This window comes from Numenius arquata, chromosome 2 (assembly GCF_964106895.1).
Source record: "Numenius arquata chromosome 2, bNumArq3.hap1.1, whole genome shotgun sequence".
In the NCBI taxonomy this organism is placed as follows: Eukaryota; Metazoa; Chordata; class Aves; order Charadriiformes; family Scolopacidae; genus Numenius; species Numenius arquata.
The window spans coordinates 22,009,270-22,029,704 of record NC_133577.1 but is presented as its reverse complement, the minus strand read 5'-3'; the positions used below and the strand labels follow the sequence as shown (position 1 = coordinate 22,029,704).

Here is a 20,435-nt window from a genome sequence, read left to right as displayed (position 1 = left end):
ACTCATATAGATTTTATTACAAATATTTAGCAAAAAAAGAACAGAACGTAACAAAAGTATACATGAATTTAACAGGTCTTTAGAAAAAAGATTTTTTAAAAATAGTGGGAATCATGCTTGTCCATGAACATAGTGTTCATAGATTGCCTTTAACACAAATTCGAAGTAAGCACTACGTTTCAAGATGCCAAGTTCGTTCGCTTGTAGCAGGTCCTTCACCTCCGGTAAGTATTCACTTAACTGAACTCCTACAACACAAAACCTTTTATTACAGCACTGATAGAAGTACTTTGCATTAGTTGAGATGATTTTTAAATAAACACCTGTCCGTGCCTCAGAGTTAATTTAATCTTTGGAATTGAGGAGATCTAATTCTATTATACATGTCAAGAAATACAGTAAAGCCTGTAAAACTGAGTTTAAAAAAAATTTCCTACCCAAACAGAGCTGCTCAGTGAATTTATGATTAAACCTAAAATCCAAGTGTTTACATAACACTTCACCAAAATAAAAAAAAAAAACAACACCCACAAAAAAAAAACCAACAAAGAAAAGAAAGACAGGTCATGTAATAAATATTTATATCAATGGTTGCAACCTTTCAGTCTGACCTGTGAGAATCTTAAAAAAGGAAAGAAATGGACAGGATTGAACACACAAAATGAGAACTGTTCTGAAGAACTTAATTTTTGTATTTTTGACATGGAGCCTTCTCTGGTCTGGAAAAAGTTCATGTGCAGAAATATTTAAGATGGACTTTGACTCTAAATTGCTTCCTGCCTCTCCTTCCTCCCCCAGCTGTAATTTCCATGACCATAACTTCCCATGGTCAGCTTTACCTGGGGGTGGTGGGGTGGTGTGGGGGTGGGTGTTTTTTGGTGGTGGGTTTGGGGTTTTTTGGGTTTGTATTTTTTTTGGTTGTTGTTTGGTGTGGGGTTTTTTGGTTTTTTTTTGCTTTTGGGGCAGGAAAACAAAAACAAAAAAAACATTTAAGCTAAAATACATTAAGGTCTTCTGAATGACAGACTATCCTGGTTTGAGGTAAAACAGAACCAATTTTCTGTTCAGTAATTTTACTTTTCAGTGAAGTTTCTTCTAACTAACTGCACACTCTGAAATTAACGGCATATTTTTCAGATAGTGTCAACTTCCAGCAGAGAGAAGTCCTGATGTTTATAATTAATACCAAGGCATGGTATGCAGAGAGGCTCCTGCTTATATTTATTGCTCAAACCACGACACAGACAAATAGTTATTAATAGTTATATAAGTTATATATCCCTTATCTTGCAGAAGATACGTATTTAACTCGGGAAGACACACTTTACTGTATAGTACAAAATTGCTAAAAAGCCAATGGCTGCCCTAGTGAGCAAATAATTTCAGGGTACTAAGTTTATAACAAAGAAATCTGCTTATCTCTTATCCCTTCAACATTTTACAGAGATAGAATTAGCTCCGTGTGGTTGCAATTATCTAGTGGAATGCACATAAGAATTACTCTGAGAATTTATTAACACTACTTCTTACTTATTAAGTGTTCATCTTAAGTAGCTTTTGAAACAACTAAACAATTTTAAGAAATTCAATTACATTTAAGTACACTTTACCTTCTTTCAGTAGTTTCTGTAATACTTTCACAAATATACTATCTTTAGAGGCTTCAATTGGATCATCTTTACCGTCTGAACTAGACCATCTGCAAGTCAAAGAATATATTTGTGGGAAGAACAGCACAGATGAAATCAAACGAAAACTAACAAGAAAAAATACACAGGAAATCTGATAAATTATCAAAGGTGATTAATACATGTTCATGTGTAAGTGTTATGTGCTTGGCTATAGCTCAAAGCAAGAGGTTTTTTCTATTTTTATTATTCTTTTTTCCAAGACTAAAACTGCAATAGAATTGCACTACTATAATGTAGCCTAGTTAAGAAGGCAATAGAAATGCTTCCTGTCTTCTAAACTGTAAAAGAAAACATTATTTCTTTGATAAAATCAAAAATATTATCCATCAAGATAGGAATTACCTATTCTCAGTAATTGTATTTTACAATTGAGATGACGCAAATATAAATTTATTTTTGGTAGAATAAAGCAAGAGCAGCAATTTGCTAACATATTTGAAAAAAACCAAGCCAAAACAAAACAAAAAAGCAAACACCGAGAAAAGGAAGGAGGAGGAAAAAAAATGTTAAAATTTAAGTTGCAGCCCTATAACAGCACACACAGATATAAACCAAATAGTTTGTCTCATTTGTGATTAAATGTGAAGGGGAAGACTCGTGAATGCAAGTCTCATCTGTGATAAGAAAATCCCAAATAGATTTTTCGAAGAGAAAGAATATTTTAAATGACAGTATTTCATATTTTTAGAGCTTTATGTGAAGCAATTTTAAGTCAACACCAATCTAACTTCTTTTGATGTACTTTTAACCTTTCATAGTTAAGACTTTCTGTTCCATATGTAAAACTGCCAGATAAAACTGGTTCTTTTATCACTCCCTAAATCAACTTGCACCCCCCTGGGCCAATGGGATGTGCTTCCAACAGAGCTGGACCTGGCTCCCAAAAGCTATTACTGACAAATCCTCTGTACTTCACTGAAACCGTGGTGTTACCATGGATGCCACTTAAACTTCCAAACTTCTAGGATTTCATCTTTAATTCTACTGGGAAGAATGGGAGGGAAGGAGAGAGAGAGGGAGGGAGGGGTAGGGGGATTTGAGGAAACAAATCACTCTTGGGCATAGAGGAGGACAGCGAGGACCCTACCAGAAGGTCAGGAGCATGCTCAGCAAGGGTCACCATTCCACCCAAAGAACTTGACCACCATTTGTAGCTGTTAAGCTGGAAAACAGATGCCATCCTTAAAAGTAGGTGTTGTAACGTGTCAAACACTTACTTTTGCACACAGATGAAAGTTAACACCTCCTCTTTTGAAATAACTATCAACTTCTTTGTAAGCCTTTGAGAGCCTTGCTGGACTGGAAACCTAACTGGGGCATCAAGTTTTCTAAACACTGTTCAGTGCAAAGTGATCTCAAATTGCATCTGGTTAGCTAGCAGAGTGGGCAAAATCTTGTCAGCATTATATAGAATTTAAATGGTTTAAATATTATGTCCAAAACCCTGTTCTTGGCCCAGAGTAGACAGGACATAAACCAATCGTTGGACTGGTGCCATGTAGGAGCTCTGGATTCTTCTGTCTTGAAAATAATAGGAAGGGAAGAAAACAGAGTAGTGTGAACCTGTTTCTGCATATTATTTGTGTCATGTGTGACAATAACTTAGTCATGCAGCTAGGAATTTATTTTCTACAGACCACTGTTCTTTGGAATCTCTCCTATGCGTAAGTGTGAATCCAAATGCTGCTTATTTCCATTTTAATCACAAATGGCACAGCGCATTTGGAATGTATTCTCTCCTCATCTTTTCTTCCTTACATCCTCTAGGAGCTAGAAAAGCTAGATAACTTCTGAAAATTAGAAAGGAAAGGGAGGAAATGCCATTTGAGTTATTTAACCTACGGGAGAACAGTAGCACTGCTTGATGAGAAGATTCTTCTGACCCATTGGGTTCAGCCTGAATTTGGTGCTGAATCTCCAAAAGAGGGGCTTTTTTAAGCAGTATTTAAGGCTTCAATTTCTTACAATCAAGAATGTACCTTTAACTCAAAAAAGTCATGAGCTTGGCGATGTGACAAGTTTTAGGGAAACTTGTCCTGAGGAAAAAAAACTGAGGAAAAGTTTTGTCGATTTTGACAATCGCCAAAAATAAGTGAAATAAAAGTTTGCTGGAGTGACCTCCGCACGTGTTGCTCTTAAAAAGCTTCTATTTGAGATACTTCAAAGCAAAAAAAAGTTTCAGCATCGGTCACTCTTTTGCCCTAGCAAAGGGTTCAAAAATGAAAGCTGCACGGGTTCGTTCCTGTCTCACAGCTTGCCAGCCAGGTAAGCAAATAAAGTACCACAGACACTTTTTGCTGGAGTTTCACTTTACAAATAAAAGATATATTCAGATCAGATACTTTACAAAACTTGTACTATGAAACTCAATCTTTTCAGTGAGCTAGAGAATGGTACACGAATATGTAATCCTGGAAAAGCTACGTCACAAATACTTCCAGTAAATTATATTCATATTGGACTTACCCGTCTCTTTGGAGAGCCTTACACAGAATTTTAAGTTTAAGATCATTTACATCCACTTCCTCTTCCTTCAATTTGTATAAGGAGAAAAGACAGGTAAGTTAATTTTTTATTTTTTTTTTTTTAAGAAATAATCACTTTGTCACACAGATTATACCAACGAGTTAGATTCTTCAATTGCTGAACGTTGTTTTTAAACAGGTACTATTTTAACAGATGACCCGATCAGAGTGTTGGAACACCACAGTCTGTTCATTTCCATCTGAAAACATGGCTCAGACTTTCGATGCCACCACACGACTGCTGAAGACTAAATACCTCAATTTGAACAAAGGGCTTATTTTAAAGCACACGAACAAATACCGATTTGTAAAACTGCGTATTCTAGGCAAGTTTTATTTTAAAGTATGCTAAATGGCAACTGAATTCAAGGCTCTTTTTTCAGCACGGCCAACTGAACTAGCATGCATTAGTGTCCACATTAGGATGTTTTATGAATATATTGGTAAATGTCTTCAAAGATACACATTTGTCTTGGAAAGGGCAGTCCCTTCATTGCACAGAAACTTGGGAGATAATTGGTGTCAAAGCCCCTTCTAAAATAAAACGTCAGAAAAAAGACCATATATTTTTTTTCCACCGCTCAATGTCCCAAAGCATCACATCCACTTTAAATTCCCCTCATAAGAGAAACCACAGACTCTTCAATAGAGAAGCCTGGAAGCAAGAGGATGGGTCTCAAATTTATGCTATGTTTTTGCAAGAGAAAAGCAGGGAAAACTAGGGAACAGCTAGTTTTTAGGCTGTAGTCCAAATCACCATCTCCAATTTGTGCTGAATGGTTCTACTGAAGTTGTTAGAGACTCAAATATCTGAGCAAAAAATAATTTCAAATCTTGTATTTCTGGAGTGACATTTATTTTATTTAGACTTAGAAAACCCAATATAGTTGTCTCAGTGTTCATGAATTGCGTTGCCAAAATTTAAGAGGAAAACTAATTTAAAAGAAAGAACCAAATGAGTTCACTCAAATTTATTTTACTGCAAAATATTATTATTTGTACTACTTGTGTTGTAAAAATGAAGGGGGAAATTAGAAAAAAAAACCCAACATTGACTTTTCTTTTTAAACTAAAGAGAACTAACTCAGAGTAACATACTACTATTAGTAGTAATACTCTTTCCTCAGTACACAAAATAACTAAACACTGGACAAACATATTAATACACAAAGCAAAAAACATCTAGTTAGTAACAGTAAAGAAATGCTATTCAAAAGAAAATTTGTTAAAAGAAATGCAATTAAAAACAATTTAAATTAAAAAAATTAATTATGAAGACGTTTATAATTATCAAACTCAAGTTATCGAAGGCCAACAAAATGGCACAATGGTGTTCACAAAGCACTACTGCAGAGAGGATTTTAACTTGGAGCCCTACCCAGAATAGCAGGAACTGGGATAATCAGAAAAGAGCTCTCATTTTCAATTAGAAAGGAATACTTTCACTGAAATAATACAGCTTTAGTTTTATAGCAATGACTGTTGTTAATTCAGGATTGATGCTCCTCAGAAGCCGATTTACTCGTGCTTAGTGGCAAATTACTCCTGACAAGATACTAGATCATACAACGACATGCAGTGAGAAAGCAGATAGCAAATCTGTGACTCGATGCTATTTACATGTTAAAAAGCTGGTGACTATCCCACATTATCTCATGAGAATCAGAGAAACTGCTAATAGGGAAGAGGCAAGAACTAAACTACTGAAAACAGACGATCTTTGTCCTGTTCGGAGAAAGCCTGTAGGGAAGCAGGGCTCTAAAAAAGAAAACTACAGACTATAAATGGGAAGTGAAGATGAGGAGTGTCATTTTTCTTAAATGATCTAAACCACATTTGGCATTAAGTCTCCAGTGACTTAAAAACAAGCTAAAAAAACACATCAGGGTTTATTTTTAATTACCATACACTAAGCTAATATGTTAACTAACTACAGATGCACCATCCTAGCTTAAATAACAATACATTTTTAAAAAGCTGCTGGATTAGAAATCCTTCAAAAACTTCTCCTACCTCATCAATATATTCCAGTAGATCAAGTGCTTTCTTGAAGTCATACTCATTGGCCCTTCTGTTCTCATCACATATGTACATCTATGATACGAGAGATTAACGTAGACAATTATTTTTAGCCTACAAACTAATGTAACTGATATCACGGACAACTCACTGTGGGAAGACCACCATGTATTTTCCACTTACACGACCTTCCATGAAAATACGTCTTGATTCAACTGCAAGTATTTTTATAGTAAGGAATATACTTAAGGTTTTAGAGCAGCATTCCACCTACATGACAATGGTCTGTGGACAAATGATATTGGATATAAGGCTGCTAGGTTTCAAATTTAAATGCCATTTAAGGCTGTAACATTCCTGGACTATTGTAGCCAGAGCTCAGCTCCACAAATAAGCTCTCGGAATTATTTTGGTAATTAAGCTCAAAGCAGCACTTGAGCACACGTACTGCCTTTTAAAAACAGACAAGTTTGCTATCAATATTTTACACACCCTCCCCCCAACAAAATTCTAAATTAGTACTTTAAAAGAAAATTAACATTAACGCTCTTTTTATTTACACTTCCCGAGTTTCATTCTCACATTCCAAGTAGTGAGTATGAACATTGGTTTGACAATAGAGAGAATTCAGAAGGAAAACTGTCACGGTGCCAGTGCTTGCCAAGACACTTCCTAGTATCCCCTAATACCACACGTAGTCTCACTTAAAGATACAGGTAATGACTTCAAAATCTGCTATTAGTGTTGTTCTAAAAAAATGAGGAGAATGTAAACAAGCACACTATCAGCCTTTCATTTTCCACAGGATTACAGGAAAAATAAGGAGTTGCAAAACTGACACCTAGACAGGATCTGGTTTGTTTTACAATGTATCATTGTTGCTCATTTAAAATTTTTTGTGTGCATCGCTGGATGGCAAAAATATACTGCCAACAACACAGAAACAGTAAGCCTACTGGTTGCTGGCTACCAGCAGAAAGGGGTGTGGAAAGGGAGTCAGTGCTGTCAGTGATCCCAGTACTGGAGCAGTTTGTATTTTTGTTTCAGTACGGGTTGGGGTTTTTGTTTGTTTGTTTGTTTGTTTTTGAAAAAGAAGAAAAGAAAAAAATGTAGAAAGACTTTGGGTGCCTTTTTGCAACAGGTGGCTAGAAGCAGGAAGAGGCTTTTGGTCCTTTCTTTTTCTAGATTGCAGCATCCTTCTCCACTAAGGTGCAATTCTTCGTTCCTTCTGCCTTCCAAGTTCTGCCCTACTGAGAATGTAACAGAAGGTAAAAATTGTCTCATATCCAAGAACTGGCTTAGACCAGTAAATCAGCTTCTGGCACTGATTCGATTTGCTTTTTCTCCCAGCAGCACTCTAAAGCACACGTTCGACTCAAATTAATTTGAACTAGAAAACAGCATTCTGAAGTTTGGTGCTGGTAGAAACTAAGCAAAGACAAATAAATTCTTATATCAGAGCTTCATATGCTTAGCAAGTCATGTAAAGGATAAAGACAGCTGTGATCTTCTCATTTGTTTTATTGCACAGAAACAGAAAACATACTGGAACTTTACCTGTATAATGAAGAAAACATGAGATACTCACATCGATGAGCTGGGATGCAGACAACACTGGCATATCATTGAGGTTCAGCTGTTTCTCTGCCAGTAATTGTTCAGGGAGTGTCTCCTGATGTAACAGAAAGCGCTCCTGTTCTGATATTTCTTGAAGTCGTTTAAGGAAATGAATGTTTCACGTTATTCAAATGTAATAATTAATTCTATGAAACAGCAATAACTGTCAAGTCACAATATTACTCAGGTCTAGAAGCGTTTGTTATGATGCATTCTGTTTGGACACTTATTCATGTTCCTGAAGCACAGAAATACTTCTGTTTCAATACTGTCATCCCGGTGATCTAGGTCTTACTTTCCACTCAGGCTTCCAGTGCAATGCAGACTGATAACTCTTCTTTTTTCTCAAAAAAAACCCACAAAAATGAATACATAGGATTGGAGTGGAGTTGTTGAACTATGGCAGGAAAGTAACTTGGTTGCAATTTTTAGAAGCTACCTTTTGGCTGAGGATTTGGGCCATGGACCTGCTCCATCTCATGAATTATTCCATTTTTTGATTGTTTTAGTTTCCAGTATAATCTGCTCCAGGGTTATAAACTTATTAGGCAGAAACAATCAAAATGGAATAATTCGAGCCACAGTGTGTGAACTCAACTTCCCCCCCTGCCCCGCCCTCAAGTTCCATTGCATGGTAGAAAGCAGCATTTTGTCTGTTTAAATGGATAAGCAGAACGCAGCAGAAATAATCGTTACTTATCAATAGAAAACTGATACACAAAGAGCATAAGTTTTAAAAGCTGTGTCATACAGAAATAATACAGCATAATGAAACACTGTTCACTGTAACTTTTCTAGATAACAGAGAAAGATGCTGAGAAAGCACTTCTTGATCACAAATGTATGTATCTGTGTATATATTATTACAATACAACAGAGTTACAGGATTTCCTTGTAAGGCCTAAGAGTCTCAGAACTTGAGAGGAATTGAAAAATTGAGAGCCATTCAATAAATAGACTTTAAGAAATTAACTAATTTTTTACCTTGCATCTGAAATATAAGATGCAGTTTCATCTACTTCAGAACTGTCTAATGACTTCTCAAAAAGACTGTGCAGCTTGTTATTTATACCAGTATTTTGTGTGTCATTAGAAAAAGTGAAAATGTACAAATTTCCCTTGCTTACAGTCCTAACTTACAGGTGAAGGCAAATACTAAGGTTACTGTCTTATGCTGTCTTCCTTATCCTTCCTGCAATGAGCAAAATCATCAGCTCATTTATCCTTACCACATGAAGTCAGAGCCCTCAGCCTAATAAATTAACTATCTGCAAAATTAACATGACTCCATTTTCAATAGCTTCATTGGTCTCTTCTTCGCTTTGCTCTGTTTTTATTTCTTACCTTCTATTTTCTCTTGCAGTATATCTTCTGAGAAGTCCGATGCCAGTGCAGCCAATTTGCTCAAGCCAAGAAGTGTTTTCTTCTTTGCAAAATATCGGGTCTCCATATTTGCTAAAGTCTGCAGTGTTCTGTGAGCCTGAAATTAAGAAAGATGTTAGAAATCAGTTTTAGAATTTAACATGAGAAGTTTAACAGATAAGGATTTAATTTGAACTGCAGTCTCACAGCTATTTATTGTTTGTAATACTATAACCCTTATTTTTAAAAGTCATACAACTTGTGCATTAAAACTTTGCATTACACTCTTCAGGAAGAGATATAGATCTCTACTTCAGTTATATCCAAAAACCATTTTCAATACTAATCAAGAAAAACCATCTTATGATCAAAGGATAAATTGTAATTTCATGTATTATACCCCTGCGATATTATTCAAGGCTTCTCAAAAAAAGCCAGGCAAATATGCTTTGACAGGAAAACTTGGCAACACAGACTGATTTACCTGTTAATTCAGGAATTTGAAAAACAGAATTATATGTATAACCGCTGCAATAACCAAACATTTAGGCAATAATTTATTTGCCTGTCAAAGGAACAGAAAATTTCTGAGCACATACTCAGAAGCAAAGTATCCAGACTATATTACTTGTATATTTCAGAATCCTTGTCCCCTCTTCATAGTGCTTTGCTATAAATGTCAAAACCTCAGTCAACACAAATGTTACAAGTTACAAGACTCCCAGGGTGGGTTTTTTTGTTAGTTTGGTTTTGGTTTTTGTGGGTTTTTTTTTAAAGGGGTATAAAATATTATCAACCTATAATTTGCAGTAGCATAAACATTTCCATGCTCTGCGTGCTTAATAAACGTGCACACAAATTAAAAGTAGTAATTTTTTTTTTAGAATTCATTTATTAAATTGAAATACATTCATAAATCTAGGAAGGAAGGGAAGACTGACCAACAGGAAGTAGCAAAAGAATAACTGGGCAGCCCAGAAGGCAACAAAGAATCAAGTTTAAAAAAAATGTCACATTAACCTATCCACATGCACATTACCTATTAAAAAAAATACTGTCTTTATATTATGAATATAAGTGATGAAAGTGATTCCCTCAAATTCCTTTGCTTTAAATAGTCAGTTTTGAAATATAAATTTCAATTTTTCCCTTGCTGGATAATTTGAAAATGCTATTAATATTCACTGTAAACTCTCAATGCCACTAAAGTGGTGATCACATAGCCATATAAAGCTTCCTTGATACAAAATATTAGTCACCAGCAAGGGACGAAAAACAGCGTTAATTTCCATTACATGGTGCAGGGGCTTATGAGAGACACCAGATGGTGCCTGGAGGGAGGCTTTTGGTACTCCATTAATGATCCATGCCATCTCTCCCTTGACTCACCTAGGTAAGCTGTCTTCTTTTGATACTGAAAAGTCAGAACTAGATAATTTGCCTATCTGAATATGTGCTTGACTCATTTAACATATGATATTTCAGTTTGGTTGTATTAAGAAACCTTACCTTTTGCAAATCCTGACTATTGATCTCATGTAACCAGCTCAGATGCTCATGAGCTTGCAAGAAATTGGCCAACTGTCCGTGCTGAGCAATAGGCTGAGATAACAGCTTCCCTCGCTTGCCTTTTTCTAAATACCAGCGAAACAAGAAATCTGAAAAATTCTGAAGGTAACAGGAATATGAGTAGATTTTAAAAGTTACATTTAAAGATCTTGTTTGTCTTCTAAGGCAAAATGTTTAATAAAATACAATTGGTAAGAACATAGTAAGAACCTGCTTAACAAAACAAGAAACACACACACACAAAATAACATACTGTTGATGAAAAAACTTGAAGAGTCCTGATAGAAATAGTGTTTAAAGAATTCGTTGGCTACAGTGCAAGAGATGCTGATACACACAGCAGGTTTTACCCTTCAACAGCATTGAAGGAAGTGCCAAATGTAAATTCTTCATGTTAACCCACAAGAATGGAAACAGGTATCACATCACCCCCAATGTATCTTCTAATCTTATTTTTCTACCTGTTCCTTACCCCCCCCCTCAGAACTCTGTGCTTACTATTTCCTTTCATGTAAGTTTGCTTCTGGTTTTGAAACACACTCCCTCCTATCTCCAACTGAACCTACAACCTTACTTCTCTCAACTAATGCCTTTTTTAAAAAAAAACACAAACAACAAAACCTAGCTACTTTATCCTCAAAAAACTTAAATGTGACATAATTAATCAGGGTTTATGTCTGAGATTAAACTTAGTCTTTTCAGAGTCATTTTAGAATAATGCTAAATTTTAACTGCATTAACAATTTAAAAAATAAAGTCTGAAGAGGCCACCAGTCTGATATTCCTTCTATTAGTTTTGATCCATTCAGCTCTACATTCATTAAAGTAACTTCTTTTCAGAAAGTGTTACTTTCTTCTTTAAAAAAAAATAAAAAAAGATCCGAAGAGAACAAATAGAGAATTTATTCCCTTCTTTGGCAGTATGTGCGAGTATTTAACATTCCCTATTAAAAAACATTTACTATAATTTCTGTCTGTTACTAATACGTCTGTTTGTTCTTATTAAACTATCTTTCTGTACCCTCTGTTAAGAAACCTGTAGACTGCAGCATTTCTCTTTCCATAGCTGTTGTGGAAAGCTAAACAAATTGATCTCACCACTTTCAAATTAGGAAACTTTTGTCCCAGCCCTACCTCACTTCAAGTAGTTTCTATTGCCTTTTCCTTAAGCTTTCCAATTTTTCAGCACACTTAGGGGTTTTTACACAAGCTTTTGACAGACATTGAAAAATTGTCCAACAAGTACCTGGCAGGACAATAAAAAAAAAAGACCACAGCGACATCTCTATCTTCCCACTCTTCTTAACTACATTTGTATTTATAAATTATCCTTAAATTTATATTACATTAGTTTAATAAAACAACAGCACACTGACTACAACATCTCAGCGAACAAGTCACAAAATGTCTCACTCCTAACATCTTTTGGCAATGTGTTTGAAGCACCAGAAAGGTCCCATGAAAAGTCCTCGTACAGCGAGCACTCGTATTTTTGCTGACTTGTTTTGCAGTCTCGGGGTGAAACGTGCCATTGAGTTCTGCAGAGTGAATCTTGACTCCAGTTTTCCACATTACCCCCATATGTATATGTAAATCCACATGCATTAAAAAAAACCAGACCTTCCCCCCACCTCAATCATAACTGCTACAACTTTTCTGGGACAAATATATTATAAAACACTATCTAAAAGAATTATTAAAAAAACAAAAAAAAGTTACCTGATCTGCAAACTGACTCATGTAACGTTGTAATCTGGCCTGGTTGTCCGTCTGCTCACACATCTGCACCAGGATATCGAAGTCACAGTACTTCTCTGCTAAAGCAGCTGCCATCTGATACTGCCCCAGGGAAACTACGTATCCAAGAAGAAAAAGAAGTTTTAATCAAACAAGCTCATCTTTGGCTGTTGGATGACTGAGAGCAGAGACCAGAAAAGCAAAAACAAGTTTCAAGTGTTTACATGACAGACTTACACATTCCTAAAGAAACATTCACCTTACTACATCCATACCCTGTGCACACACAAGCTCACATATCCATCCCCCATGTCCCCCAACACAGGAGGGAGGAAGAGAAGTTTAGAATAATAAATTGCCAGGATACATCCTGTTTTCTCTGAAAATTAGCAGCATCTGCTATTTGTGCTTTTGGGGGAAGGGAAAAAAAGAAATCAACCCATGACTTAATATCTGTATCAATATCCACTTAATTACACAAAGTGACAAAGCAGCAGGCAAAAGCTTTAGATAGCAAATAGAACAAGTAAAGACAACATATTTTTAATCCAAATACTATTATTTAAAATCTTTCATTTTGGTTCAAATACCTAGGTTACCAAAACAGGCAATTTTGTTTTTAAGGAAATATAACTTTAGATTGAACACAATGATAAAAAACCATATTTACAAGCTAACAGAGCCCATGAATGTCACTAAAACTGACGATGATAGTTTAAGAGACTTTTCTTAAGGTTCAAGAACATTAAAAGGCAGTGATTATTAGACTGTTCTATTTATAACATTCATTTTAGTCTAAAAAAATTGAACTTTATAAGCTTACTAAAATGTATTTGCTCAGTTATTTCCACTTAACAAGGGGGCTCTGGTTTCAATTACTTACTGAAAGACTTGACCACATCTGACATGTTAAAAAGCAGGGTTGATTATTAAATAATCAAGATTCAAAAAGCGACTTTTTCTTGATAAATACTAAACAAACTTTCAGGCATGTAAGTTTATGCCACCTAGCAAAAAGATAAACATTTAGAAACCCATTTATAGGCTATTTTCAGCCAGGTGGCACAAGATAAATTCCTGCCAGAAAAATATAACAAGTTAGCAAAAAAAAAAAAAAATTGATGCAACAACGTGTCTTATTAGAGATATGAGCATGGAGAAATTCTGTAACCTGTTGTTATTTTGTAAATATCCCATTAAATCATAAAAACAGTCATTCACACTCGGAATCCATACACAGATGCCATCTACTCCATCATATTTGCATCAGTTCCTCATCGGATGGAGCATTTAACACTTGCATTAAGGAAAACAGACAGTACTCACGGAGAGGAGACAAGAGTTCTGATCTTTTCTGCACATACTCCATCTCCACGCTGCTGTATCTCTCCTGATCGGCAGGGCGGTCCACAGACTTAAGCTGAGAAACGTAGCCGTCTAGAAAGCAATCCAGTAGCGCCACCAACTGTTCAGCCACAACGCTACGGAGGTTACTGTCCACCTGGGGATAAACGATCTTCAGAATGACTCCATGCTGACGTGTTATTGCTGTACGAACGCCGCTAGATGCTTGGGAAAACCACACAGTAAACATTAAAACAATAATCCTATACCCCAAGGAATCTACACTGAAATATAACAAACACATTACTACCTGCAATTAAAAACAATAGAAAGAAAAAAGCTATTAAAACATTTTAATTTTAAAAATCAAAGTAATACTATAAAAAAAACCCTCCAAAACAAACACATACTCCCATCTACCTTTACATATTACATTTGGCCAAAATGTTTTTCAAAAGAAAACAATCACTTGCACAATCTGTACGCAAAGTAGAGAATACACAGAAGGAAAAGGCAACTTCTGTTAACCTGATTTAAATACTTGGATGTAGTCATCAAGACACAACACACCAAAATAGCTTGCATGGCTCCTGCTTTTCAAAAGATTTTTATCTTGGGAGCACTAAACAAGTGTGTTTTATATGTAGAGGCCACAGCAAAGCTTAAGCACCAACTGGGAAGTGCTTGCTTCTGCAAACATTTGTTCTGATAGTCTTTCAGGCTATTAAACTATCAAAAAAACCCCACTTAAGGAAGTGGAGAATCATCAGTCCTTTTAGAACAGTTATAGATCACATTTTATGATTCATTCTAACGTTATGTATCCCGTAGGTCTGCCAACCAGAACCAGTGCATACTAAAAAATAAAAGTAAAAAAAAATAATAATTAACTTTGTCTCCCAAACTTTGTTTTTGTAGTCTAATTTGCAATGCAAGTTTTAGAGAATTATCATCAATACTGGGCAAAAATAAGTGTTCACTGATTCACTGCATTGCATTCACCAAATGAAACCTTTAGCTTCTTCTGCTCTTACTGACAACCTTTTAGCAGCTTTTAACAGTAAATTTAACATACAGATTGAAATTCTTGTGTTCTGAAACTCATGAAAAGTCTTTTTGTTTAGTATTGACAATTAATAAACTAGTAATAATAATTTCTCACCTGTCCATGGAATATATTCAGGTTCTCTTTCTGGAAGCTCTCCTGTTCTATATAAAGAGGCTCTGGATTGACGATACTGACAGGCAGCTTGTAGCATGTCCTATTTAAAGGCAAGGACATAAGTAGTTTAAGTCAACCTATATACACACAGACCATAAAAGACATGCTTTTCTAATTCTGAAATATTCCTTTAATATCGCCCTTCTTTCTATACCACTTTCTCAGTTGTATAGAAGAGCACATACTGACTGAGCAAGAAACCTCAGTGCTCAGGCATGAGCTCTTCACTCTTTGCTACCTACTGCTGCTTTCACACCTTCCAACAATGCTGCAACTTCTCAAATTCTCTTTAGCAGTGGCTCAGAAGGAAAAGGAATGTCCCTAATTCTGCATGAGACCATCTTTCCTTCCTAATATATTTGCACGTGTGAAAAGTGTGTTCACTTTTGTTCTCGTATCAGTAACTCAGATGTACGGCACTCATTGAGTACTTTTCAATATTTAACTTCCCCTCCCACAAACGTTTTAGTTAATGCAGTTCTATACCTTAATGATGTTGTTCACATTGACAACTATCTGGGCCCACTCAATTGATTCCATATGCATATCTTTCAGGATTTGTTCCTCTTCTTCTAGTAAGCATTCAAAGATGGAATCTATCTGGGACACCTTTAAGATAGAAAGAAAAATTGCACTGAGCACAAACATACCCATTACCAGTTGATACCTGAAAACCAAGCTATGAGTTGTACAGAAAAATAAACAATTATTAGTAGAAACCACATCAATAGCCAAAAATATTAAAAGGTATCAACTACTAAATGGATAATGAAATCACCAGCTTTTATTTCATACTATACTTTGAATACAAAAATTGCCTTATTTCTCGACTTAAATCTGGGGAAAAAAAAAAAAAAAATCCTCATTTTGAAGGCAAGCCCATAAACTTTCATTAAGCATATTCCTCCATATTTTTCTGAAACATTTGGCAGTAGAACCTCTGTTAGATAAAGTATATTATATAACATACCTGCTTTAAAATAGCAGACTATTATTTCTATTTTCTTTTATATTTATTTTTCTCCATTAGCAACTACCATCCTCTACAAGAAAAAACTTCCTAAGAATAAATGTTTTGTGTTTTGTCTCAAGAAGGAAGAAATAAAGAAAGACCGGGCACTGGGCTGGAATGTGGCATTAACTGAGAACTAGCTTAGACTCACTAATGTTAGAGAGGACAAAAATTATGAGAGACTGAACTGACACAACTCCACCCAGGACAGCTCATCAGAGCAGCTTTTCTATCTGGAAAGCTTCATGCTCTTCAGTTCACCCCTTAAAAATAATAATTTAGCATATGTTTTCTGATGTGCCAGAGAATTTCACTTGTCTTTTTCATTGCCCATCCATATACGTCAGTTGGCAATCATAACAACTTTATTTCTGCTACATGAAATTTGTCAGAATTTGTGTTTCAGCTGCAGACGTAAAAAAAGCATGTACACTAAAGTGAGGAAAATACTACCACACCATCCCTATTTACAGAGAAATTGTGTAAAGTTGAATTGATTTTTAAAGGGAAGAGTTTCAAAGTATACATTAATGCATTGCATCTTTTACTACATGTGATACTATACAACGAATCAGAAATAAAAGGTTTCTTACCTCTCGAAAGAACACATCTGCAGGGGTAAGACTTGGTGGAACATCACACACTCTTTTGTTTAATGCGATCAGTATAGCAGCATTCACCAGCTCAGGCAGTCGGGAGTGGTGATTCTTGAGAACGACAGCTGCTGCCAGCTTCTCTGCGTGCTCACACAGCAACAACCGGGTTGCCATCGACACCCCTCGTACTGGAAAACTGCCCAGACGTTCAAATACACCAACCTTTTATTAAAAAAATAAAAACCAAACAACCATCGTATGCACTTTATCTAGTGTTCTAGAATAATTACTTTAAGACACAATAATACTCTACTGTGTGTGCTGATACCAAAAGAACAGTAGAATTTTACCTGATGAAGAAACTCAATGAAGAAGGAATGTGCTTTTGTCTTATCCTCCAGCTGATGAAGAAGAATGAGAGATGTGTTGCTGAAACCAACTGCTTCTAAAAAGAGAAAAATCTTTTATCAGAGCACTTGATATCTTCATTTCTTTGATAAATATTTTTGTTTGCCTCTGAGGTAAACATATTTCTATGAATTTCTATAGTGTCATCACATTGGTACTTTTTAAAATACATGCACACACATTTGCATACTGCTTACCAATCTATTTTTAATGTGGTTTTTGAACTCTGTCATAGCTGAAGTAAAGCCTTTAGAAGAAATCAAATACCTTTAGATTAATACAACTATTCTGAAGCACTCAATTCATTATGCTGCTAAAATAGCAGCTCACCATCTTATAAATTTTAGTAAGATTCAGATAATCTGGCAGTCTCATACGATGAATCTTTTAGCCTTTCTGGAAATATATCCAGTGGAGGAAGAGGGCAAGGGACACCTATGCCTCTTTTGCAAAGCTTAAATTATAATTTTGTATAGAGCACTGTAGACAATTTTTCACCAAAAACCACCCTACAACACAACCAGTACCAAAAACCTTAACAACATCATTATGTTTACCTTCAGGTACAGATTCAGCCCATCTTGGATCAGAGGCAGGGTAATCATCCATTAAGTCCACACTGATCTGAATCACTGCCCTATCCAGTTCAGCATCAGAATCCAGATCTGCATTACTTGGAAAGAGCTCAACTACCATGCTTTGTGCATTGACTACATCCTTCCTGAAATAAAAGAAATACAAAGTATGTGAAATAAAAACAACAGATAGGATTATAGGAAAAAGAACACTCAATTGGTAGGATTTTCTGATATGCTTTTTGCAAAGTGCTTTAGATGATAAACATCAAGCATTGTTTGGGCTACCTTTAAACTAATTATGGATAAAAGGTACTCCGATTCTATGGATAAAAGGTATTCAAATTCTTTTAAAGCAAGTAGGCTGCACAATCTATAAAACAAAAAGCACAAGCCAGGAAGTGTTTCAAGTCACTTTCTGTTTTATTATTCCTATTATTATTATTTAAGAGAAAAGACATATCATACAGAGCTAAGTCTGGATGTCTCTGGTCACCAAATTTCTATTGATCGCTTTAAAATCCTCTCAAGAGCATATGTAATCACTCCCACAAATGGCAATAGAGCAAAAGCTCTCAGCAAAATGCTGCAGCAAATATAATGCATTATTCTCATTTCCTATAATTTCAGAGAATCCTTCTCTATTTAGGTCAGTAAGTAAAAGAGTAAAAAGCATCCAAACGCTTAAATCTCCAATGTATGAAGTTGTACTGAAGAACTCTATGTAACAAGTACGCAATATTCACAAAAAGCACTAATTAGATGTTGCGACTAAGTATTACAGTATTCCAAATGAGAAGGGATACTGTGATTCCAATATATGATCTGATTTTGGAAATAATTTATATTTTTCATGAGGCTTTCAGTTTGAATGTTTATATGACTAAGATATCTTGAAATAAAAAACAAAAGTACATCCAGAAATTGTACAAAGGTTTACTAAAACAAACTATACTTTTTAAAACTGGAATATACTTAATCTTCTATTTTTAACAACCTTCCATTATTTGCTCTGCATCAACTGCTTGGCCATCTGGACAGGCCATTGCTGCATCTGTTCTGTGGAAGATTTCTCCATTCATTTTACCATACTATTTTTCTGGAAAAATCTGAATCAATACTATACACATCAAATTATTAACTTCTTCTAGTTTCATAAATATAACGCTAATTTTAATCAAAATAACATAAAACTTTCATAATATTTCACATTGTTTTCCCTACTACCTCCTACTCTCTTCTGATCTTGTCTCCAACCCCTGTGTTCACATCCTCAGTGATACCAACTTTCATATTTACTACCTGTGCTCTCAGACCTCAACTATTCCAGCCACCTGAGGACTAGAGCCACCTTCAGCAGCAGTTCTGTTTACTGACATGTCCACTTGTGAATACAGGTAGATTTTCTTTCTAAATTCTGTGCATGTGTAAAGATCTTGTCTTGATATCGTTTATTCTATGTGCCTAATCCCCTTCGTAATCTTCCACCTCACACGCAGCTCTCTCAAAAGCACTCATACTTCCTCATACCTTAAATCTGATTTTTCCAAGTTTTATGAATCTTTAAGGAGATTAGTTGTAAGAGGCTTTGTGGGTTGTGTTTGTTTGTTTTTTGTTGTTGTTTTTTTTTTTTTTTTTTAATAAGTAGATATTGAAAACAATCCCCTCTAACTACAATTAATTTAAGTCTGCAGCTCTGATTATGTTCTTATCTCTCCTCTTCCTCCTTCATTTACACTACTCATGTCAACATCAAACATTTCAGAGACACCGGATGCCTCCCAACAGTCAGGTTACTTTAATCAGGATAGTTTGACAAATAGCATATTTGCTTCCGCTTCCACTCCCACTCCCCCCGTATCAGTCAATCTGAAAAAAAAAAAAAGATATCATATGGCCAGAGAATGTGCCATGCTAGTTATTCTTTATGGCCACATAAATAGTAATTAAACAGATTTGAAAGTATTACTGAAAATAGCTACGCAAGTAAAAATGAGGAAGAAAAGGAAAGAATGTTTTTTAACAAAACACCACTTACTAAAAGAATACAGAAATCAAAATAACAAAGTTTGAAGTTGTTCCACTGGCAGCAACGCAACATCACAGAATTTATGCAGAGAAAGTAAAAAAATCATTGAGATTATATAAGTCTGCTCCCTTGTAGCACATATCACTTCTTCACTGGCTCAAGATGTATCTCAACTTTCCTTATAAAGATGTGCACGTGTCAATAAAAATAGCTTTTCATTAAAACAGCACAAGAGTATCTTTACCCAGACAATTTCTTACTCAAATATCAGAGTGCCTTCAAGAATAGCGAACAAACCAAGCTTCAAAAAATCAAGTGCAATTTCTACCTGCAGTACTGTAGAAAAGCAGCTTTCAGTAATTTAGTCTTATCTTCTTGAGCTATAATTTCTAGCCTACTGGTTGCATCAAACGCAGGACTCTGAAAATGCAAAGTAAAAACTTCAGCTGAGAGACAAATATCAATCTTCATTATAAAATTAAAACATTCTTTCCAAGTAGCAACAACACAGATTAAAAAAAACGAGGTCACCTGGAAGCAGCTGTGATTATTAAGCCAAACATAACCCCACAAGATACATTACAATGAAAGTCACACAGCGGCTTGACCTCAAGCCTTTTAATAAAATTCATGTAACCTGCAAAAGGCATTCATGCCAACTTATTTCACCAGTCAAACCCTTTATGGCATTTTTAAATATTTTAAGATTCAAAGCCATCAATTTTGACA

At 35.4% G+C, this 20,435-nt stretch overlaps 1 protein-coding gene across 1 annotated transcript in view; it reads right to left on the bottom strand.

Moving 5' to 3' along the window:
- NUP133 (nucleoporin 133) overlaps nt 1-20,435 on the bottom strand; it is a 33,737-nt gene continuing 13,302 nt past the window's right edge. Inside the window, exons 12-26 of the mRNA XM_074168381.1 lie at nt 20,035-20,126; nt 17,660-17,823; nt 17,045-17,139; nt 16,692-16,916; nt 15,573-15,695; nt 15,027-15,126; nt 13,847-14,089; nt 12,503-12,636; nt 10,724-10,882; nt 9,197-9,332; nt 7,824-7,942; nt 6,230-6,310; nt 4,158-4,222; nt 1,611-1,699; nt 1-248 (exon numbers count right to left, since the gene is read on the bottom strand). Coding sequence (XP_074024482.1) covers nt 112-248; nt 1,611-1,699; nt 4,158-4,222; nt 6,230-6,310; nt 7,824-7,942; nt 9,197-9,332; nt 10,724-10,882; nt 12,503-12,636; nt 13,847-14,089; nt 15,027-15,126; nt 15,573-15,695; nt 16,692-16,916; nt 17,045-17,139; nt 17,660-17,823; nt 20,035-20,126 — 1,962 coding nt within the window. The 3' untranslated portion in view covers nt 1-111. The remainder of the gene's footprint in view (nt 249-1,610; nt 1,700-4,157; nt 4,223-6,229; nt 6,311-7,823; nt 7,943-9,196; nt 9,333-10,723; nt 10,883-12,502; nt 12,637-13,846; nt 14,090-15,026; nt 15,127-15,572; nt 15,696-16,691; nt 16,917-17,044; nt 17,140-17,659; nt 17,824-20,034; nt 20,127-20,435) is intronic.